Source organism: Hippocampus zosterae, chromosome 12, assembly GCF_025434085.1.
Source record: "Hippocampus zosterae strain Florida chromosome 12, ASM2543408v3, whole genome shotgun sequence".
Taxonomy (NCBI): Eukaryota; Metazoa; Chordata; class Actinopteri; order Syngnathiformes; family Syngnathidae; genus Hippocampus; species Hippocampus zosterae.
In genome coordinates this window covers 6,915,207-6,939,069 of record NC_067462.1, presented here as the reverse complement: position 1 = coordinate 6,939,069, position 23,863 = coordinate 6,915,207, and the positions used below count along the sequence as shown (strand labels likewise).

The following is a 23,863-nucleotide window of genomic DNA, read 5'->3' as shown; positions in this document are numbered from 1 at the left end:
AAAATGGCCGCTTCAAATCAAAATGGAAGACTTGTGGTGTGTTTTCGGGCATGGTGCCTTGAGACTTTTTTTTTTGTGTGGTTCTTATATAATCGTAACAGAGATGACGACTTGATTTCATTTTGCGGAATGAAATTGCCTTCGAGGGTGGTGGCCAAAATGGCTCCTAAAGAGCTGCTTCAAACCAAAACAGCATTTTTTTTCCCCCCATACCGTGTATATAAAATAAAAAATCAACTAAAGAATCAGCTTCGATTCAGAAACTAAACTGTCTTTTGAAAGGTGTGAAACCTGCAAGGGGGGAAAAAAAATGTAACGTCTACATATAATTGAAAGATTCATGACCAATTTTGGTCCCCGTCGAGATCTCAAGTCTAATTGGACACACCCGAAAAAATGAATGCGATCTGAATTCAAAATTTTTCGCAGTTACAGGGCAGATAGACGATGAACACAAAATGGGTTTTCCTCGATTTTCGGATCGTACTGCGTGTAAAAGTAAACAAAGGTTAAACGTGTACACTTTACGACGCCGTAACTCTCATCCGTATCCGAACGACAAGATGTTCATTCGCGTGTGCCGACACCTCGGATAATGACTGGTATGTTTTCGATCAATCATCGTCGATAAAGGTCGAAATTTTGCCGAGCAGACTCTGAATGGAGGCCAAATTAGCCATTAACCTTTGAATTCTGCTGATGTCAACGTACTGTGTCAATGCCTGGGTTCTCCGACATTATAAGCTTCGTAGAAACGTCGGCCGTTGGTAAGGTCCGGTGATAAAGTAATGGGTACACACACACACACACCGATTTGAACAATTCCCTCCTTTTTGCACTCAAATTTACCAAAGGTCACATTGCGGTGTGTCAAGGATCTACTCGGAAAACAGTTGAGGCCGACAAAAGTGTTAAAAAATATTTGCATATCCAAATCATTCAACCACGTTTACAGCTGATTAAACGGTGAGCCTATTACTTCCTCGAATACGTTTAGTTTTTCGTCTTCTTTGTATTTTTTTTTTCCCTCCTCGGTGTGAATGCGCCGTGGCAACATGCTGCCTCTCCTGGTCAGTCCAGGTACTGCGACAAACTGGACGATTTCTTTTCTACCTCTTTTGTGGGGCCTGTTAACTCGATGAAAAATAAGATGCTACGAAATCAGGGCGAGGAACCTACTCGATTAGATCTCAAAGTGAAAGATGTGAGTAAAAGGAAGGAAGCGCACACAAAATAGCAAAGACGAAGAATGTTCGAAATCAGTCACCCGTGTAACCTGCTTGAGAAAATTGAATGCGCTACTTGACGGAAACCAGCAAAGGTGCTGTTTATTCACACTAAAGCAGAGGTCAGAGCATTCCCGGGTTTATTTTTTGAGCGTTTTTGGAAGCGGGGGGGGGCAGGGGGAAGCAGAAATAAATACTGTCCGAGGCAGGAGACGTAAATGCTTATTTCCTGCTGTGCGCCAGGCTCACGTATAAATAAGCGAGGAAGTCGTCGCCCTCCGGAATGCGTGCGTGCGCCAGCGAGCGGCACGCGTCAACGTTTTAAAAAGCCTGCTTTTCCACCTCTTCTCCTGCAGAGAGGTGAGAAGGTAATTGCCCCTTGTTATGATTGCCTTTTATTGTTTTTTTTTTTTTCTTCCTCCTGCTCCTCCATCTTGGTGGTGTGCCAAAAGTGCGGCTTGAGGGAAACCTAGGGGTAGTGAAGAGGAATGTTTTAAAACCTCGGGGATGCGGCAGAAGCCTTTTTAACACCGCAAGGAGCTTTTTTTTTTTTCTTTTTCTTTTTTTTGGTCCCGAGGTTGTGGTATTGCAGGCGGCCCTGCTCAGTATGTGTGTGCGCGTCTTTAGGATATTAAATAGTAAAGGATGGGGATTAATAATGGAATCTGACAGCTCATCTCCGGCTTCTATCTGCCTGACTCCCCCCCCCACCCCCCCACCCCAATCTCGCCTTCCACTCTCTGCCTACCTTCTTTGCCTCCCTCTCGCTTTCTAATCCACCGCATTTCTCTTTGTCAGGAAGCCGCCCTCCTCCTCCTCCTCCTCCTCCTTCCGCCGATCCTCGTCGCCTTTGTCTCCCTCAGGGCCCCCAGTCTTTCAGGGTCATGTTTGGCGCGTAGAAGAGTGTGTCGGCATCCCCGTCGTCCTCGTCATCGCTCAGGTCAGCCAAGTCGGCTTGGGTGTAACGCACCGCGCCGGCGTGGTACTCGCCGATCCGCGTCTTGTCACACAGCCGCGACTGCAGAGCGAGCTGCGACACACACACAAAGTTCACAATCACCGGAGACCGCGGCGGGGGCTTGATATCTTCATGTCTGACGGTGCTTTTTGCCAGCTTGGGGTTGATCTACGCGGAAACTAAGGGCAGCGAGAAAAGCTCCGTTTTCTGCAGCAAAGAGGAGACTCTGGAGTCTAATAGCGCAGAGTTAAGGCACAGCGACAAACAGAGCCCCGATAGCATGACTCCTTCTTGTGACTTTCTTCAAGTCAACATTCCGAATGTCCAAAACGACGTCGCTCAAGAGACAATCGAAAGAGGCAAACTTGGGCCATCGTGTTTGGTCTGTGGCAATTTTGCTCGTTTGACAGACTCAATCCGCGGATTGCACGTGGATAGTCGATCGGCTTCGTCATCTATTTGTAGTGAGAAATCTCGTTTTTGTCCATTTGTAAACTTCAAGTAAATCTCAAATTCGCCATTTGCGATTTCTGTAAATCAGGCCCAAAAGTGACTGATTTTCCTGACTTCGCTGACCTCGTAAGGTAAGCGATCCGTCATGGCAGGTTTGAAGTCAAACCAAGAATTTGATGGCATTTGAGGTGTAATGACGCCAGCGGCCACAGAGTGTGACATTGGGCGCGCCTTTTTGCGGAAAGCATATTGTCACTGACGCATTGGTGTCACCACACATTTCATTATCTTAAGAGAGCGAGCTGCAACTGCCGTGCGAACGCATCCTTCGAATGCAGCGCGAAAAGGGCTCTTGATGGCGAACGGTTTGGAAGGACCCACTTGAATGTTTCTCGCAGCCATTGCCGGCCTTCGATAAACACAGACAGACGGACACGCACACGCACACACGGGAGCGAAACTGAAATTGTACATTCATCCGAAACAATCCAACTTTCTTTCAAACCGCTGTCGTGGATTTCTTTTTGATTTTCCATCGGCAGCAAAAAGCCTCGCAAGAGCCATTTCATTGGACACACAAGACCCACAGATACTGTTGACGCCATGCAACAGTTAGTCGCTGGGTGTGTCACCCACTAAACGCCTCTCTAAAAATAAATTCCCACCCGCCCGGATCGGAAAACGGAGAGCAACAATAATCACCCCGACTGTTCACACGAGGCCATTCAAGAGTTACCAAAAAAATGCGAACCAAAAATGGCAGGACCTATTGAGGACCGCATCTCTCGAACAAAAACAAGTGCGGCATGTGAAGCGTTCTCCGGCTATTGTTCCAGCTAGCGTACCGGTAAACTATTGACTTGCATCCGTGTTTATGCTCTGCCATCTATTTGTTGCCCACGATTTCCTCAGTTCTCGACAATAGGGGCTTCCAGACAATAGCCCCAGTAGCTTTTGAACAGGTCTAGCTTTGCAGCCAATGATATGACCTTGGAGAATCTTGTGAAATACTATTTCATCGTGTGTGTGTGTGTGTACTTGCTTGCTTTGCTGCGCGTTTAAAAAGAGGACATCACCCTATAGCTTTCCAGAAAGTTTGAGTCAGGCGCTTTCCTTAATGGCTCCAATTTGCAAAGAGTCCGCTAAAGGGAAGCTAAGGGTGGCCCGGTATCCAGTGGTTGGCACGTCGGCTTCACAGTGCAGAGGTACCGGGTTCGATTCCGGCCTCCTTGTGTGGAGCTTGCATGATGTCCCCGGGCCTGCGTGGGTTTTCTCCGGGTGCTCCGGTTTCCTCCCACATTCCAAAAACATGCATGGCAGGCTGATTGGACGCTCTAAATTGTCCGTAGTTGTGGGTGTGAGCGTGGATGGTTGTTCGTCTGTGTGTGCCCTGCGATTGGCTGGCAACTGATTCAGGGTGTCCTCCGCCTACTGCCCGAAGACGGCTGGGATAGGCTCCAGCACCCCCCGCGACCCTAGTGAGGATCAAGCGGTTTGGAAAATGGATGGATGGATGGATGGATATATATAGATGTACACACACACACATTTTTTTTTCAAAGCAATTTATCTCTATTTCCATACACATATGTTTTATAGTGTTAAGAGAGTTTTTGTTTTGACCGACATTTGCAGTTTGTTTAGTGGTGAGTTTTGTCAGTAAAAGATATATACAAATTCAGATTTATCGCTGATCCGGTTGAAGTGACAGACTGTAAACTCCCACCAATTTTTCGAGCCCATATGACATTCCAACATTCCACCCCAGTCCGCTTCCAAATTGGACCGTAGGTTCATGCCAACAACGGATGGTAACGAACAATTAAGAGTTCTCCCCATTTTTTTAAAAATTCCCCATTACTAACATTTTGGTCTCGGCTCCATGCTATTCTCGTTACTCACTGTGGGACGACTGTTTGAGACGTGACGTTCTGTTTTGTTCTTTCATCTTATTCAGGGGACTCCTGGAATGCTGTCCTATTATTAGCGCCTCAGCAAGCGGTGCCAAGCCCGCTTGAAATGGCTCCTTGTTAGTGTTCCACCAAAGAAATTGCCTGTTTGAGGCTTTGACTATTCTCAAAACGGTTGGAAGCCGATATATTTCATGTACCGCAACACCCCCCCCACCCCAACCCTAAAAGTCACTCAGAATCCATCCCATAAAGCTGTAAAAAAATGAATCCGTTTCAACAATAGAAACGAAACAACAGGAGCCTTACAAAAGCCTCAATGAGGTGAACCGCACCTTGGGCGTGTCAGTACATTTTGCCAGTCAATCATTCAACGGTAGTCTGGGCGCCCATCCGCCGTCGTCAGTCCATCCTTATTTCAAGCCGAACGAAACTCTAATCGTCAGTCTCTGCGTCATCTTGATTTTAATCTCGCTTGCGTCGTCGCTTCCTTCGTTAAATTTCACCGGTCCGCCAGTCCATCAACGTCCAACGGATGAAAACGCAAAAGCGATTAAAATGGTAAACAGAGTGCACTACATAACAGTGTATCTACATCAGTAGATTGTGAGCGTAAATTTGAAATGATAAATATGGTTACGTATTATTGTAAAACACACCCATCCATCCATTTTCCGATCTGCTTTTATCCTCACAAGGGTTGCGGGGGGTGTGCTGGAGCCTATCCCAGCTGTCTTCGGGCAGTAGGCGGGGGACACCCTGAACGACCATCCGCGCTCACACTCACGCCTAGAGACAATTTAGAATGAATCATCATCAATCAGCCTGCCATGCGTGTTTTTGGAATGTGGGAGGAAACCGGAATACCCGAAGAAAACCCACGCAGGCACGGGGAGAAGACGCAAACTCCAAACAGCAGCCGGGATCGAGCCCACGACCTCTGCACTGTGAGGTCGACGCGCTAACCGCTGGACCGCCGAGCCGCCCCGCTTCCGTTTTAAAATTTGGCACTTGATTGACATCCGGGGCAGCCGGTCATACGCATGACTCACCGCGAATATATATGGGTTGATGCAGTTATGCAAGATGCGCCAATAATAGACTTAAAAAGCGTTCTAAGTATATTTTAAAATACAGAAATAAACCAGGCGGATCATTTGGGCTTGGCTATTTTATAAGTAGCTCGCATGCTGAAAAAGTGTGCGCACCCTGATCTACATCATACGGTGGGCTACCCAAAGACTTTTCACAAAGCCTCACTAAAGAAGTAGCCGTTGAATTATTACACAATAAAAACACCAATGGCATTTATTATTGCTTCGGCTCCGTCTGAAGAGCCCCGGAGACGATGTTTAAATGCCACTGGAAGTTGCATATGCGCTGTGCTAGGTTTTTATTTGATTTTTTTTTTCCCATGTTGCATCACGCTATCCACATTCACACAATGGCCTTTTCGAACGAGTTTGACGTACTGCCAAAAGCGTTATCGCCAGGCCAATCGTCCGCTAGCCGGAGGCTGAGCCGCCCTGAGCAAGTATTTGCGGATGGAGTCGACGTGTGGCTCCAGCGCTAGGCGGTTATACTTCCTGTAGCTTAGCGAGTTTGTTCTTTGTGGGAACTCTAGCCGGCTGCACTTCACTGTATAAACTGAAGAGGAATAAATGTAGCATTACCTAAAAAAACAAAACAAAAAAAGTGTTCTGTAAGCGTGCTGTAGTGAGAAATAAACAGTCAATACAAAGCGCAGCAAAGGTCCCAGTTCAGTCCAGGTTTTTGTTTTGACACATTACAGTCACGCATTGGTTGGCTGACATTTAGATCATCAGATAAGCGCCTAATTAAAATTAATCCCTCTGATCGTGTGCACATCGGCAACTATTTTTTGAGATTTTGGTGCTTTGCGAGCGCAGACAATAGAGAAGCCATTTTTTCCCCCTTCCAAGAATCGTGCTGGTCCGAACAACCGCAAGCACGTGGCCTACATCTGGAAGGCGACGACAGGGGCCAAGAAGACGGCTTGCGGCTGACGGTGAACCCCCGAGTGTTTCGCAATGGCGTTAGTCAGCCGTGAAATGACCCGAAAGGTTCTTGCAACGGGGGCTCGCATTTGCACCCACGCTGCTCATAAATGAAAGGCACTCGAGTCGTCGTTTGGCGTGGACAAAAAACAAAGACGAAGCGCCCCGCGGCCAAATGGCGTCGTGAGCGGAGGTGGTGGTTGTACAATCTGCTTTTTGATCAAAAGCCCCTCCTCCCCCAGAGAAATATTCTTCATTTGCATACTTTCCCTCGTCATAATTACACCGACGGCTTACCACATATGCAACGTTTGAAATCTGCACTGATTTGAACCCGACAGAGAAATGCGGTGGGGGTTTGTCAAGTCAATGAGTTCGCCTCCACCAAGGAGAATCACTTTTGGAACAAGTTTTACCACGGAGGCCTTGTTTCCACACACATTATTCTGTATGGTAGGCAGTTGTCAAGAAAGCCAAATTATGGGTCTGTCTGAACTTGGGATGCTGCCCTTCAGCAAGGTCTTATGAGCTCAAGGGGAACTAACCCCCCCAAAAATGTGTGTGTGTGTGTGTGTGTGTGTGTGTGTGTGTGTGTGTGTGTGTGTGTGTGTGTGTGTGTGTACAACAATTCATCAAACTCAGGGGTTGCTACGTTAGGCGATATCGCCCTCGGGAAGTGACAACAGAACTACTTTTGCCTGGTTGGATGACTGAAATTTGGGAAAAAAAAGGATCAAAAAACGGTTGTCATTAAACATGAATGGGGCCAAAATACAAAGTGTAAAAAGTCGAGGAACACACCTGTACTTGGGTTTCATTCAGGATGTTTGATACCGCTATTATTTGTTCTTTGAATATTCATCACTCCGATACCGTTTGTACTTTCGATTGATCACATTTCACATAAGACCATAAACAAAACACGGTGAACAAAACCTTTCTTTCTGACAGGCATGATATTTGCCGAAGTCGTCAACCTACTGCAGTATAGCGCCAAATACCTCAGAGGAGGACTTACTCAATGTCCGACTTTCTTTGCGTGGAGTATCGGTGGCTGGTATCGGCAGCTTCTGGAACCACCCGATACGTAAAAGATAAGGTCACTACTAGCCGATCTGTACGTGACCATATTGATATCAAGTGTTGGGCTATCGATGCTGTAATATGTAGGAAAACAATTACAATCCATCGAAATATGGATTGTGTTGGTAGGGGGGGAGGGGAAGGTAACGCAACGCGCTTCAAAAGTACAATTTTTCCAAACAGGAGAGTTAAAGACACGTAAAAGCAAAGCGAAGATATCAAAAGTAGCTAAAATGGCGAACAGAAAATCAAGTCGAGGTGGAATGTTTGCAGTTAGCCCGTTTGAAAGAATGGGAAGCTGCCTGGAAAGGCGCGCGAAGGCTGATTAGAGGCGGCAGCGCAAAAGCGAGGAAGGCTGAAAAAGAGCTCGCGAGAGAGCCAGCGGCTGCTATGCGTGTGCGCGCGGATGTGTGTGTGTGTGTGTGTGCGTGTGTGCATGTGCGTGTGTGTGTGTGTGTGTGTTGGGGGCTGGGGAGGTTGAGCTGCCGATGAGGCGTCTGATGAAAGCGCAGATTCGTTGCGCCGAGGAAGGAATGTTTTGACGCTCTCACAAGCGCCCACCCCCGCCATCACCACCTCCCTGTCGCACCCCCCCCAATCCCCCCGCGGCTCCCCCTCGCCGCCGCCAATCTCGCACCTGATGTGAGGGGGGCTGCTGGGAGTCGCATGCCAAGATGAATAACAACCGGCTGTTAGTCACGAACGCACACGGAGCCTGTCTGACTGGCAGTGGCGCGTGTGTGCGTGCGGGCGGGCGCGCCGTCGCCGATTTCCGTACCCTCGTTCCCCGACACAAACATCATTTTCGCCGTGATTTACGGAGGCGCCGCGATTCCATTTCACTTGTGTTGTCTTCTTTCCCTCGCGCCCCCGCTCGCCACGCCGAAACATTGACATTTGCGTTGAAGGTCATACCGCGCATTCCTCTCTTCCAGTTTGCACTCATGGCCGCTTATCAGCCAGGCTGGCGATACCGACTGGGTGACAATGCGTGTGCGCGCGAGCGCGTTTGTGTGCGCTCGCCACGAAGACAAGCGACTACTTTATCCCCTCCGCTTCTCGTGGTTCGATATTAGCGCCGGCTCATATCCGAAAATACTGTCAATGTTGCTAGATTGAGACAAATCTGTGGGGAGCAGTATTGATCGCGGCGTTTATTGAAGTGCAGCCGACGACGTCTCAAATGCGCAGACATTCTCCGACATCACACGCTCGCCGAAAAATAGGGAAAAGTGAGGCCAGGGATTTGTTTTTTGTTTTTTTGTGTGCACAAACTTCAGAGTGACAATCTCCAACCGAGTCGATTGTGTACTTTTCTGTAGTTGCCATGGCGAACTACAACTGGAATAGTACCTCTTTGGTAGCGCTGCGAAACTCGTAAACTCGGCCACGTTGAACGCGTTAATCAGAACCAGCCACAGGGAGGGACAATGAGGGTCTCCTGGATTTTATCCAAATGGAGAGCAAAGCGAAGACCCAACTTTCAACCAGAAAATCTGTTGTCGTGCAATGTTTAATGAAGAAAAAAATAAATACTTGAATTTCCGATGGCGACTAGTATTTTTCAGCAAAAAAAAAAAAAAAATCTGAAACGTTTTTTGGACAAAATCTAACGATTAAAAGTCAAAAAGAGCTAATTTTCGTAACCCCCCCAAAACGTTTTCTTAAAAGAAAAAAAACTAGCAAAGTGGAGACTGCAGCGAGTGTCAACAGCGACAGGCTAAGCTAATGTTAACGCACGTTTCCATCCATCCATCCATTTTCTAAACTGCTCGACTGGACTTGTCGCCAGTCAATCGTCGAGCACACAAAGATAGCAAACAATTTACAGTCACATTCACATCGTCGAAATTGAACCCACTTGGATGTCTGGTGTGTAAGAGTGACTCATCACTGACCTAGCTTGCGCGTTTATTTTTGTCTCGTCCAGACGGGCAAGCTACAAATCTGCCGGACCAATGACAGGACAACAGCTGTATCGGAGTGGGAAGTAGAGATACTTTACCAGCGAATCCGATACGAAAAGAACAAGCTACTGTGTGAGAGTGAAATAAAAGTTGAAATAAAGCCGGTACGTCAAATTACGTACATTTGCAAACACAACACAAAGAACAGCAATTGAATACCGGAAAAAGACATCACGCGTATCTATGTTTATCGTTGAAGCAGAATTACACGGCGTGTTGTAAATACAAAGGAAAATTAATTTTAGTTGGTTATTTAGATGGACAGCGATGAAAGTGGAGGACAATACCGGGGATTCACGCGTTATGAATGGCGCTCAATAAATTGGTTTGGACAGTTGCGTACATGGTAGTACCTCATTGTGTGCCGATAGCAACACCATAGGAACAGGGTTAGTTTTTCTCGGATAGTTTTGTCGTGATGCGTTTCGTTCTGCGCATCAAAACAAAATGTCCCCGAAAACGGAGTCCTAAGGCATCCACGACTGTACAACCAAGCCAAAAGAACAAAAACAAAAGACACACCTCATCGTTCACAGCCCGAGATTGACACATACCTGCATGCTGGTGGGGCTCAGTAGGCTCCACCAATTCCGATCCAGACCGAAGACGAAAGCGTTGGCCAAGCCGTGCAGCGGAGCAGAAAACACGTGCAACAGCGTGAGGGAGAACGACGGCTCCAGTGGGTACAGGGCATTATGGAGCCTGGCGGAACAGAGCGGGACAACGGTTCGCTTTGAATCAAGTGGTAGGATCATAGTTTCGATGCAGGTTCGTCAAACTCTGTTTTGGAAACTGAAAAATAGCACAGCAATAGCGTTAGCTAACATTAGCGTGTGCGGTTGAATGTCATTTCTAGACGTGTATCGCCGAACGAGAATAGGAGAGTTAACGCATGAGACTATTTATAATAGTTTCATGCAATACCCGATTAAAATATGCCAATAGATACTTCAGCAGGAAAAACAAAAACAAAACGCAAGAACGCAGTGGAGTACAACGTTGAAGCGTCCGACGCTAAGGCCCAGATAAGGGTGGGTTGACATTAGCGTCTGTTTATTTTTGTCTTTTCCAACCGTCCATCCTGAAATGTTAAGATAAGGATGGAGCTCATGAAGACGGAAGCAGGATAAAGAAAGGACGGGAAAAGGCAGCGAGCGTGAGGTTGGCAGATCAACCGGAAGGATGCGCGAGGAAGATGACAAGTGAGTGACAGAGCGAGAAGGAAGGGTGAAAACGAGAGGTAATGAGAGCGAGCGTCCCGGGCGGCAAAAAAAAAAAAAAGGGGGGGGGGAGGGGTGGCGAGGCGGAAGAAAACGAGGGGAGGGCGAAAAGGAGCGAGTCGAGCTTTATATCAGCGTTTAAGAGCCCATTAGGCAGCGCGAGACGTCTGGGCTGACACATTCTTGGCTGCCGCTTCGACAGCACGCAGCACTTTACAAGGGCGGCGAGAAGCCGAGAGGCGGAAAAGTGGCGGAGCGCTGCGTTCCTCCTCCCGAGCCGCCGTTTCCAGCTCGCCCAAATCCTCAGCGTCACACATCCCCTCCCCCCCAGCCCCCCATCGCCTCGCTTATATGGTCAGTTTGTCTGTTTCAAGCTGCTCAAGGTTACTTTGCCTCATCGGGAACAAAGTCGAAGGATGCCGGCCAGCAATTGACCCTGAATTAACCCCGTATCAGTCCTCCTCGCAGGTTTAGTGTGTCCCTAATGTTTTTTTTATTGATCTATTAGCAGGGGGAATCGATGTGTACGGCACTCACGCTGATTTCGGGTGCGAGCGGGGCGAAAATAAGTGGCCGTCGCGGTTGACCTCGGCGGTCGGAAAGTCATCCCCGTGCTACTCGTATGCGCCGCCTGGGATGGATACACCAGCTTGGTCATCCGTGGAACAACAACAGATGTTCTATTACGAGACGCAGCGGCGACTCTTCATCAATGACGCTTTTTTTCCGGATTTATTTGCATTCCGCTTGTAATCGGGAGCCAAAGTACAGTGAACTCTCATTTATCGTCCAAAATACGCTGCATTTAAAAAAAAAAAAATTGGGACGGGGGGTATTGACATTCCGAGAAACTTTAAACACATTTATCAATATTTAACCCTTTCAGGGTCAGCGGTCACGACAGTGGACAACTCATCATGTTATTAGGTTACAGCACAGGTGTCAAACCCAAGGCCCGGGGGCCAGATCTGGCCCGCCGCATAATTTTATGTGGCCCGCGAAAGCAAATAAAAAAAGTCAACTTTCACGATGCTTGCTAAAAATCTGTACCAACATTTCAAATTCTCATTTCTAATAAAGAGTGATACTGTAAGCATTTTCCTGTTACCAAACAACCGCATTACAGTCCCTTAAACAATAGGTGAATAAACCGTGATTCTTACTTCTTTATATGGTTTCAGTCATAACCCTCCAAGGTAAACGGTAACTCAAATGTGGCCCACAACATTGATGAAATTGACACCACTGGGCTAAGAGGTGCATGAAAGGGTTAAGCATATTTTTTCTAAACACACTGTCAACAATTTTGGGACATACGAAAAAAAAACAGCAGGCATAGAATATTTACACCGTGCTGCAAATTATTATCGTCCATCTGTTTTTAAATATCCCAATATTTTTTCAATAAAGTACTTCAAAGGTACTGTTCCGAATAATTATGCACGGCAGTGTTTCCAAGACACTCGATAGGTGGTAAAGAACTGAAAATAGTCACTTGTTGAACTGACAGCTTTAGTAGGTTGTATTTCTTGAAATGAAAAGCTATTTAAAACCAAAACATCTTAACGGGTCAAGTTACAGAAGTGGGCTAACTCCAGTTTCCTTCCACATTCCAAAAACAGTTGGGAATGGTGGTCTAGTCGTCGGGACGCGTCTTAGGAATGACTGGCGACCAGTCTAGGGTGTACTTCTTCTCTCGCCCCAAATCGGCTCACGTGTACAGAAAATGTCGGGATATTGAACTTGAACTCGCGCAGATCTCTGCCAAGATCAAAACAATCCGCTTATGGATTGACGCAGACACAGAAATGTACCTTCTTGATAGATGAAGGAGGAGAAACAAAAGGATTTGGTTGGACCTCCTTTGAAACTCAAAACACACTCGTCTGAACGACAAACGCGACCAAGTCAGACTGATTGCATTCAAAGAGGAGACCGCAAAGGAAGGCTGCAGGGAGAAAACGCAGCTTTCCTCATTTCCAGCCGCGTGGCCTCACATATTATAATGACAAATCTGCTTGACTATGGAGCCCTCAGCGGTGATTTGCCTCACTGGGGGCCAAACTGCAAAAAAAAAAAAAAAAATGATGCTGCATTGAACCTATCTGTCGTTAGAAGGCGTCAAACAAACAATGGAGGACAATGAGGAGTTCTTGTCATTTCTTCAAGAGGATGTTGCACCATCAAGAGATGAGACATGTTTAGATTTGGTTTAGTTTCACACAAGGAAGCGCGGAATCCGTGCTGACCAAAAAGGGCCGCGATCAAGAAATAGTCACAAGAAAGCGTAAGCGGCACCGCGTGCAGCTGACATTTGAAGGGCGTCCGTCCTCCGTTTGCGCCAAATGCTGCGAAATGAACCGCCGAATGAAAGAATCGTCAACCGAGAATACACGTCGACGTTCGCCGCATCTTCTATTCCAAGTTAGCGGTGTTTGTTCTTTGTTGTGTTTCCCCTTTTTTGTGACTGAAACCGCCAAAAAAAAAAAAAAAAACTCGAGACAGAACTGCAGGTGAACAAGCGCAGAAGATGATTATGTAGATTTCTTCGCAAATCTTCTTATAATCCCCCTCTTATCCTCTTTTGCGGCAGAAGGTTGGAAGGTTTATTTTCTATTAATCTGTCGCCACTTACCTACCAAAATACCTTTGGAAAAAGTTGTGACGGGGGGGAGAAGAGAGAACACCTCCCACCCGGCGCGGGGTCGGCAACAGGTTGAAAATCGGCCTTAGCCAGCCGCATCTGACCTGCCAACCCGAGGGCGGCCGTGTCAAGTCTTAAGGGTCTTAACGCGCCGGCTAATGAAAGCGGCGGCGGCGGGCTGGCTGCGAGCGGAGCGGCGGCGCCGCGTGTTTTCTGGGTTAGCCTTAACCGCCGTATCTCAAGAGGAGCGGCGCAGCTGCTGCTCACATTCATTTTCACTTCCCATTAAAGATGAAATAAATCAGCGGTCCCCGCACAACCTCTGCGGGACGAACGCGCGCGTGCGCACGGGGAGGGTCACGCGCGGCGAGGATGTCAGGTGGAGAGGAAAAGGCGTGAATGTGCATTTGTGTGTGCGCTTCTCTGGACGGCCAAGCGCTCAGAGCAAAGCGGCGTGTGTGTGTGTGTGTGAAGCGTGTGTGAAGCGGCTATTTCTGGCATCTCATTTTTCCCCCCTCCTGCTGCCGCAAAGAAACGCGATCGGCGTCCGGGAAACGAGAGCTGGCAGCAAGCAATCATCTGCCTGCCACACACACACACACACACACACACGCTATCACGCACACACCGGAACACGCGCGTGCACACACCAACGAGCGCAGCGCCAAGCAACATGCACCATGGCAACGGAACAGCCGCAATTAGAGGCAAAGAGCCTTTCCCCTCCATCGAGGGAGAGCGAAATGAAAGGAAGAAAGAGCGGGCGAGCGAGATCGAGGGAGAGAGAGCGAGACGGGGGCGGGCGGCGGCGGCGGTGGGTTGTGGAGACGAGTGTCAGAGAAACGGTGCTGCACAGGAAGAAGGGGGCGGGGGGTGAGGTGGTGGAAGAGGAAGAAAGAACACAAGAGAGGTGAGAATGTGCAAGAGCAGGGCTGCGAAAGGGGAAGGGGGGGGGCCCTCGAGAGAGAGAGAGAGAGAGAGATGGCGCTGAGCGGCCCCTGGGGGAGGTGAAAGCACGGAGCGGGGCTGAGGCGACAAGAAGAAGAAGGAGGCAGCCAGGGAGGAGCGCTATCAAAAAAGACAGATTGCGAGACACGAGCGAGACAAACCGGGAGATTACGGGCGAAACGCGATAGAGGGAGAGGGGAGGCGCGTGTGTTTGTGTGCGAGCGCGAGCGAGCGAGCGAGCGCGCCGCTTTCTCCCGCGAGCGCCGCGCTAATGAAAGATGAATGAGAGAGGCAGTGGTGGGAAGCGTGTCTGCGGGCGATGCCAAGCGAGGCTGATGTGTGCCGAAATGTGTGTCAGAGTGCGCGTGCGTGCGTGCGCGCGCGAGCGAGCAGTCGAGCGTGCCTCACGCTCGGCTGGCAGGTGTCGGACAACGAGGACGGCGTCGCACGCGCCGGAGGTCGCTCGCCCGGGAGCCATCGCAGGCTTTTAATCGCACGCCGGTGTACGGGAAGTCAAATTAACGGCGCCTCGAAGGCTCTTGAAGCGGCGCTTCATTGATCACGTCAGTCTCGAGCCCGATCGCCGGATTCCGTGAAAACGCCTGCAAGAGTCGCCGAAAAAAACGATCCGTAGGACAATCACGCTGACCCAGATCATTGGAAAAGGGTATCGAAAACAAAAAAAAATCAACGAACATACTGTATTTTTACCAGTTTTAATTATTGGTCGACGGAGAATTGTCTGGAAAAGAATGCTAACGTATGGCATGTATCAAACTCGAGGTCCGGGGGCCAGATCTGGCCCGCCAGGTCATTTTATATGGCCCGCGAAAAGCAAATCATGTGTGTCATCTTGCTAAAATCTGTACCGACATGTCAAATTGTCACGTGTAATAAATAATGTTGAGATTTTGCAAGAATTTTGTGACCCGGTTCACACTCACTTGAACAATAATTGAACAAACGATTAGAATTGACTGATTTCAAAATAGTCATCCATTATTGTGTTGTGTACGAGTCGTTTTTTTTTTTTTGTGGTTTCATAACGGCCCTCCGAGGGAAGTTGTCAAATTGTCCCGCGACTAAAATGAGTTTGACACCCCCGACGTACGGCTTACGACGAAGGCAACTCACTCCCGATTCTTCAGAGCAAAGTAAATCTGAATGTGGATGTCGGACAACGGGGACGGCAACGCACATGCCGGAGGTCGATCCGTCGCCCGACAGCGCTCGCCGCCTTTTAAGCGCATGCCGGCTCGCGGGAAGTCAAATCGACAGCGTCACGAAGGCCACTCTCGCTCGCTTATTGAAGAAGCGCTTCATTGGTCATGTCAGCCCCTCGCCTGCCCATCAGATTCCGTGCAACAACCCCCCCCCCTCCCCCCGCCCTCCCACCACAGGGCCGCCGCTTCTCCGCTTCTCACACAATATCCGTCTCGCCATCGCTCAAGTCATCGCTTGGCGCAGGCGACAATCGCTCCTTTTGCTCCAGTCGGATTCATTTGAACCCGCGTTTCCACGAATGAATGGCGGCCAGCTTTGGACGAGTATCCAAACGGAATTTGAAGCTGGGGCAATTGGGCGTTCAGTTAAGAGCAAACGTTTTTGCCGATGACTGAGGCGTTCCCGCTTTGCCAGCCCAATTTCCATGGCGTCGTACCCTCAAACGAAGTCACGTATTCAAGAAGCGTTTCATCGATCATGTCCGTCGTGTCTTAGCTGCCTGTCAGATTCCTCGCAAAATCGAGCAGCTTTTTGATCATCGCTTTCCGGCTGCTTCTCAAGCCCTATTTTGACGAAGCAGGGCACAGTTTTCGTCAAATGAAAGCTGCCGAATGCATCACAACCAAGACACTCCCCTTCTGACGCCATTTTTTTTTCAAAAGTTGGTGGCGGTACCCCCCTGACCCCCCCCCCCCCCCCCAAAAAAAAATCCTGTAACACTGTTGACAGCGAATTGGCGAAAGTGATGAAACGCAATTTCGTATGTGCTCCATGTACACAAAAGGGAGCAAAAAAACAACAATCAACCTCACGGAATAACCACTCCAAAAATGTTTTTTTGGATACTTTTCCATGGGCTATGGTTTATGAAAGACTGGAAAACAAAAAAAAAAGCCGTCAGCTGCGATCCATCATTACGTAAAAGGGAGAATCCAAAACATTCGAGTGGCTTAAGTGGTTTGGTCTGACGCGGCTCTTGCCATTCCCCCGCTTTGCTCGACACAGATCAGTCAAGATGAGGGTTTAGCGTTACAAATCGGACCGTGGCGAGCTGAAACGGGACAACGTGTCTGCGGCGTCAAACATCCGCTGAGCCGCCGACAAGAGGCCGCTCGCCTGAGTGCCTCCTTCCGGAGAGGTGAAGGCGGCCAAAACAGTCATCCTGACCCTGATTGCACTTCCTCTTCTCCTCGGCTGACTCGCTTCCACCGCCCCCCCCCCCCCTTGTGCTGGCCGCAGCGCCGCTATCAGGAGACACGCCAAACCCTCTCAATGAAAGGGACTTTTCTACGCTAACACATGACAACTGTTGACTCCTGGGTGAGGTCGTTTTCAGCGCATTTTCGGACTTCTGCAGCTCCCCCTGGAAACGTGACCGCATTTGAGGACTATTTACTCAATTGCACCTCGACGCTGTCTGGGTTTCCGAGGACAAAATGATTCGCCGGGTTGCCATAAACTCGGAGTCATAAAAGGAGTCGCGGTCGAGGTGAACGACAAACGGAACCTTAAAGAAAAAAATCACACTTCCGAAGTGACAAGCAGGAAATGCAGTCCATGCTACAATTACAATGAGCAGAATTGGGCAAAAGATGATGACTACAATTACCCCCCCCTCTGAATTCACGAATGAATCATGAGCAAGTTCAGAAACAGACAAAGAAAGAGAAGAAAACTGGCCAGACTGCCGCAAAGAGGCCCCAAGCGAGAGAACCTCCGGCCAATACCGGTCGCGTTCTCCATGTAAGAACAATCCCTGGCATTGTCTGGTTATGGCGGCAACGACGGCCGACTTTTCTTACAAAGATAAACATCAAAGGCCGCCTTCAGACTTTAGTGGCCCGTGCGAAAGCTTTGACGTTGAAAACGAGGGCTTGGTAATCATCACCACATTGAAGGCAGGACAAAGCGAGACGGGAAAGACGTTGAGATGCTACGACCTCATTTTAACCCTTTTCAGGCAGCCTGTAACCCGATAACATGATAAGATGTCCACTGGATGTGGACATCTTGAAATCAGGGGGTGGGCGGCTCCGATCCTGAAGGATGTTGAACTCATTCACTCCCAAAGACGTTTTTGAACGTCTTTTCAGACTTGGTCTAGAATTGGCTGCTACTGAATGAGTTAACATGTCTCCCTGCTCCAACACACCCGATTTCGAACGATGGGTATCGTTATCCGGCTTCGGCAGAGCTTGCTGATGAGCTGCTCAGTCGAATCGGACGACGCGTTGGGAGCAGGGGGGCGTATAAAACGTCCAGGAAAGCCCTTGAGGAACGGAATCACATCACTCAGCCCTGGCCTTATATGGTGGGTTCAAGACCAGGTTGACGAGTGTCAAAGACAGAGAACTCGCACTCAACAAAGAGGCCCCCCCACCCTCACCCCCGCGCTTTCTTGAACACAATCCTGATCATCCGGAGGAGCCCGGCCAAATCAGTTCATGGCGATTCCGACGTGTCTCCCAGTCGATAGCGCGTCTGGGCGCATTGAGCGTTTTGCGTGAGTTTAGCCTTGCGCGCGTCGTGCCACGATCTGTGTGCGAGCGAGAGAACGAAAAAAAAAGAGTGAAAAAGAGAGAGAAAGAGAGGGAGGGAGGGAGGGAGGGAGAGCAGATGATAGAGTAGGCTTTAGCGATTCCCCGGAGTGTGAGGCAGCGTTTACGGCACTCTCAGAGCAGCCAGAGTGATGAATATTTAAAGACGTGCCTGAAAGCGCGTGGGGGGGGGGGGGGGTGGTGGTAGTGGTAGCGGGGGTTGAGGGAGGGGGTGGGGGTTGGGGGGGGGTATAGCGGACAGTGGTGTGTGCGTGTGTGTGTGCGCTTGCATCTCCCACAAAAATAAAGTGGCCACGAGCATGTGACGGAGGCTATCTTGTCTCTGCTTGTGCTCGCACACAGCATGCGACCATGCGCCATGTACGGAGCATACATGCAGCACGCCGACCGACGGGCTTCTCCGTATATTTTGCGGCGTATTAATTTGCGCCACGTGTCGCCAAGTTCCTACATATTCATTTTTTTTCCTATTCTGCAATGTGTGTGTTTGTGAGGCCTCGCCTGGCACAGTCAACCTCCCCCCCTCCCACCACCACCACCCCCCCCTGTGCTCTTCGCTCAGCCCCGCAGGCCAGCTCGGTCACGCTAAATGGGGATGAATAGCGGAGCGTTGCCGCCACGCAACGGGAGACGAATGGCTTCAGGGCTCTCGTCTCCGGTTACGCACCGACAGCTACCTGGCACGCTACAAGAAATGCACACACTGAACGCACGAGCTGCCAAGAAAAGGAAATCATTCTCATTATCTGGGAAATATGTTGATCGCGTCTATTTTTTATTTTTGTGGGAGGGGGTGTTTTTTTAACTCATTCAGTACCAGCCAATTCTGGAACAATGCCGAAAAGACGTTTAAAAACGTCTTTGGGACTGAATGAGTTAAATGGTGAGAAAATTGTCTAAAAAAAACCGGAAGGACCACCACGTTGTGACGATGACAATGTACTCTCGCAGGAATGTCTTTCAGCTATACACATTATAAGTACCAAAATATTTGTGGTGGAAACAGATTCTAACCAGCATCAGACTAAAAATGGCGAGTTGCAAACCTCCAAATGCGCCATTGAGACGGAAATAAAGCCAAGCCTGCTAGCAGACTACTTGACAAAGCTCGTCCGAAGAAACGCTTCGCGGCAGAAAGAGACCGTGCCGTATTTAACGTCATCACAAATTCGTCACTTGCCGCGTGTGCGCCTAAAGGTGGCTGCGCCCGTTGTTCCATGCTCTTCGATTGTGCTTGAAAGTGAGCTGAAAATATAACTGCATGCAGCATTCCAAGAATGACGTCGTGCCGGTCGTGAACGAATACGTAGCCAAAGCTCCGGTCGTCGTGCGTCGAAGAGTGCTTTTTGAGTGCATTGGTTAAAAACAAAATGTATTTTTGGGGCTGTCAGCTTTTATGATTAAATGACAGCAAAAACTTTTGGTGGGAAAAAGCATTTCGAAAAGAGATTTATTTTTTAAAAATTCCAGAATGAGCATCTTAATTGCTTAATATAGATTAACTCCAAACACCCCAAATAGAAATGATTAGCTTTAACCTGGAACCTGGAAAAAACCCAACAGATTTTCCCGAATCTACAAAAATTGCGATGTCTGCTTTTGCATTTGAAGACTTCAAAATACACCTGCAAAGTTTCATCAGGGCTACAATTTTTACTGTTCTTACCATGTGGCTTTGTAGTAAAAGAGTGTGGGGACTAGACTGGCCTGCCTGCAGTCCAGACCTGTCTCCCATTGAAAATAAAATAGGACAACGGAGACCTGGACTGTTGAACCGCTGAAGCTGTACGTCAAGCAAGAATGGTGAAGAATTCCATCAACAAAGCGTCAACAAAAAAGGTCTTCAGTTTACTGAATGTTGTTCGAAGAAAAGGTGACGTAACAAAGTCCCAACCCTATCGGAATTGGGGCAGCATTTGGGAATAGTGCAGTCGGACGACAAATCGAGTGAAGACGGAATTTTGTTTTTCTTGATTCATACGCAGTCAAACTATTCGCAACAAGCAGACAAAGAGAGATAAGAAAACGCAGTCAGAGAGACTGGAAAAAGGGCCTGAAGCAACAGAATTGTGACAACAATCCCGCGTGTTGTCTGGCTCTGGTGGCGATGACGGAAGCTTTTTCTTAGGAAAGCAAATATCAAAGCTTGGCTAATTGTGGGAAAACATGACGAAAATTCAGATTTACTGGCGCCAGACTCTGAGAACATTTTGAATTTTGGGAATAACAACGCAAGACCGAAGCGGCACGACATAGCGGCAAACAATAAAAGATGTTCGGAAAGAAAACAAGGATACTGACTATCATTTCTTAACAGGTCAACATTTTTTTTGATCTAGGGCGATGCAGGCTAAAATTCCCGGACTTTTGAGGTTTTCGTATCGGCGGTTGTTGAGGTAAGAATAAAGCGTGACGAAAATCCAGACTTTGCTTCTTCCCCGAAGTGCTTCGTCATTAATAAAAGGAGCTTAGTCATCGTAAACGGGGATCAGCGTCGCCATTGTCGGAAACGAGACCGAATTGTTTTCCCGCAAAGAAAACCATCGACGCCAGGCTCATCTTTGCACAACCTGCAGGGAATTCTGGTTGGGCCTATCGTGATGTGGGTGTGTGTTGGTCATTTGGAGGACACGATTCAAGCAACAAAAAAAAAAAGTAAAATGTCCCCCCCCGTCATGTGCGATCTCACGTAAAAAAAAGCTCAATCCATTCATCGCGGTCGTGGTTCAATCATACACGTTGGAATGAAAGTAAACACACAGAGACGCAAAGATAAGTCGGGACATTTCTGTATCCGAGACGCTTCGCTCGTGTCGCCGACGACGTCATAGCGTGTAAGCAAAAAAAAAAAAAAAAATGAAACGCACGCCAAGCCGCACAAGTTATTCTGAGAGGCGGAAGGAAGGAAGGGAGCGTCGGAAAGGGTGAGCAGAAGGAAGGAAAGAGAGGAAGAAGAACACATCCTGCGACGCCGAATACGGCGCGATAAGCGTTAATGTATCCCGACCACCACGACCACCTCCCTCCCCCGTCGTCACTCTTCCTCCACCTTCCCTCCTGTTAGGCTCTCTTTTCCTTTCTTCCTCCCTCCACCCCCCCATCCCCCCGCTTCCCCCTTCCTCCCCTCCTCCTCCTCCTCCGCGGCGTTCTCTTTGAGGGATGAATAATAACTGCTGCTCTGAGATTTCCTTCCTCGTTTTTCAAAGCGCCGCGCGGAGATGGGGAAGGTCTGCGTGGCCCTGGTGAGCGCACACACACACACACAAGGCGAATAGCAAGCGCACGCGCGCACACACACACGAGGCAAAGCACAGACGCACGTACGCGCTGTCTTGTTCTCGCTGCTCGCCTGGAGCAGGGAAATCAGATCTCCTCCAAAGAGCGGTGGGGTGGTGAGAGGATGAAAGGGGGGGGTTCAGGCCTTGTAGGGAGCCCATACAAAACTACGCTGCGAGCACATGTGGGCTGAGGCACGCACGCACACGCACACAGAAAAAAAAGCCACATACATAACATCGAGGGACAACGTGGAGGGCGCCGGATGTGTCCCGCGGCAACAGGGTGAACTCAAGGTTATCCAGACACATCGACAGTTCAACCCCCCCCTCGCCGCCGCCGCCGCCAGGACCAATCATTCGGCTCGGAGGCGCCCCGCGGAAAGGAGCGTAACCTCAATCGCTCACAGGCAACTCGAGCGCCTGCCTCGTGCCTCGCCTTCTGCGGAAAAATAAAGGAGGGTGGAAGAAAAAAAAAAAATCGCCAAAATTGGGGAAGTGTTTTCTTTCTGAGCGCATGCTTTCAGCTGCCGACCTGCCAAATATCCGAGAGCACCACAGTACGGTTTTGAACAATAAACCCGGTGCGTTTTCCGCTGCGGGGATGTTGATAAGGTGAATTAATGTATGCGACGAGCGAGACATTAAAAGGGCGTAACCTGACAACGAACTAAAAAAAAAGACGAACCATGAACGGATAACAACGTAGCATACCTCCACCAAGGTACAAGAATCCTAAACCAGCCCGTCCGGAAACTGCTTGTTTACGCACAGCTGAAAACTTTGTTTCGACCTCGGGATGATTTGAATGCGAGACTCGGGCAACACGCGGCAATGTGGTCCCGTGTCAAATGGATGGCGGGCCGCAAATGGCTCCCGGGGCCGCAGTTTGGACATCCGTGTTCCATGCACTCCCACATGTCGAAACACAACATTCTGCTGAATATTGCATTTCAAATGCAATATTCAGCAGAATGTTGTGTTTATTAGAATGTATTTATTGTTTTTGTCCATTTTGCCTCATACCGAGACGTCACAGTGCCTCAGGACTCCGTGCGCTCACGTCACACGACCAAACCAAGAAAACAGGTGAGCCAGGACGGTTTCAACCTGAGCCCTCCGGCACTGTGATGTTATTTTCGGTCGACAGGCGAGAGATAATTAGGTGTGCGAAAACGTCAGCGTCTGGACGACAAGCGCTTTCGACACAATGGGACGTGCGCTGCGAATCTCCGGCGCTAAACTTCACGCTGCGGCTGCCGACGTTCCACCTTAGTGACACCCGCGTTACCACACCAGAAGCGGTCGAATTCGCAAGGGCTCTTGTTATTTTTTTGTAACTTCCACAACATTTGACAACGCAAACCAAAAATAAAAAGCGCACCCTGTCAAACGAAACCAAAGTGCGAGTGCTTGGTGAAAAAAAGGGGCTTCCCGCGAGATGCGGTTGAGATAACACGCGACCGCTCGTCCGGGAGGAGCACTCACTCGTCAAGCGGCGACGTGCCGCCGGAATCGGCGGCGAGGTTTCCGAGGAGAGGGCTTATTTATGCAAACAGGCGTACAGGCGCGCACAGTAGGAATCTAGACAAGCCTTGTAAACAAACACACACCCACACTAAAAAGCACACAGGGGAGGCGATGTGAGAAGCAGACTGTGAAAACCGGAGTCGGCGTGCCCGGGCAGCGCTCGCAACGCAGGCGCACGCGCACACACACACACACACACACACACACACTCTAACACAGGCAGGGAGAGAGAAAGAAAAAGTAGGAGCACTTTCCCATTGCAATTCGCAACAGCTGGTGTCGAATTAACACATTTAGCAGCGTGCATTTGGAACAGATTAAAATTGCTTGTGTGGCGTGTGACTGTCTGCGCATTTTTTATGTGTGTGTGTGTGTGTGTGTGTGCGTGCGGCTGCAGATGAGGAGGCCCGAAACAAGAGCGTGTTTGTGCGTGGGAGTGCCTGCGTATTAACAGCGCGGCGGATCAGGCCGGGAGAAATGGCAGCGAGAGGGGGAGAGAAGGAGCGCTCTAGCCGACAGCTTTAGCTGCTGCCCTGGGCCGTCTCTCTAAGCCCTGTTTAGGAGGCTTTGGAGCTCAGATAGAAATAATCCCCCACTCAGACACACACAAAAACACGCGCGCACACGCGTAACGCACACACCCGCCCGCATAGGATAGAAAAGCCGCGCGTGTTGGCGAGCACGCGCACGCGCGCGCGCTCTCGCGTCAAGCCAGACAAACAAGTGCGCACACATGGCAACAAGCGGCGACAGCACATTTGCCTTGACACGAAACCGAGCGGCCGCCTACGCACGCCAGCGGGGAGGAACAAAAAATAAATTAAAAAAAAAAGAAAAAAAAAAACACGC

The 23,863-nt window shown here is 49.1% G+C and overlaps 1 protein-coding gene across 1 annotated transcript in view; it reads right to left on the bottom strand.

Annotated features, from left to right (window-relative positions):
- Positions 1–1,571: 1,571 nt before the first annotated feature.
- Positions 1,572–23,863, bottom strand: part of si:dkey-100n23.5 (cyclic AMP receptor 1) — a 70,940-nt gene continuing 48,648 nt past the window's right edge. Inside the window, 2 exon segments of the mRNA XM_052083097.1 lie at positions 1,572–2,256; positions 10,170–10,317. Of these exon segments, the coding sequence (XP_051939057.1) occupies positions 2,086–2,256; positions 10,170–10,317 (319 nt within the window). The 3' untranslated portion in view covers positions 1,572–2,085.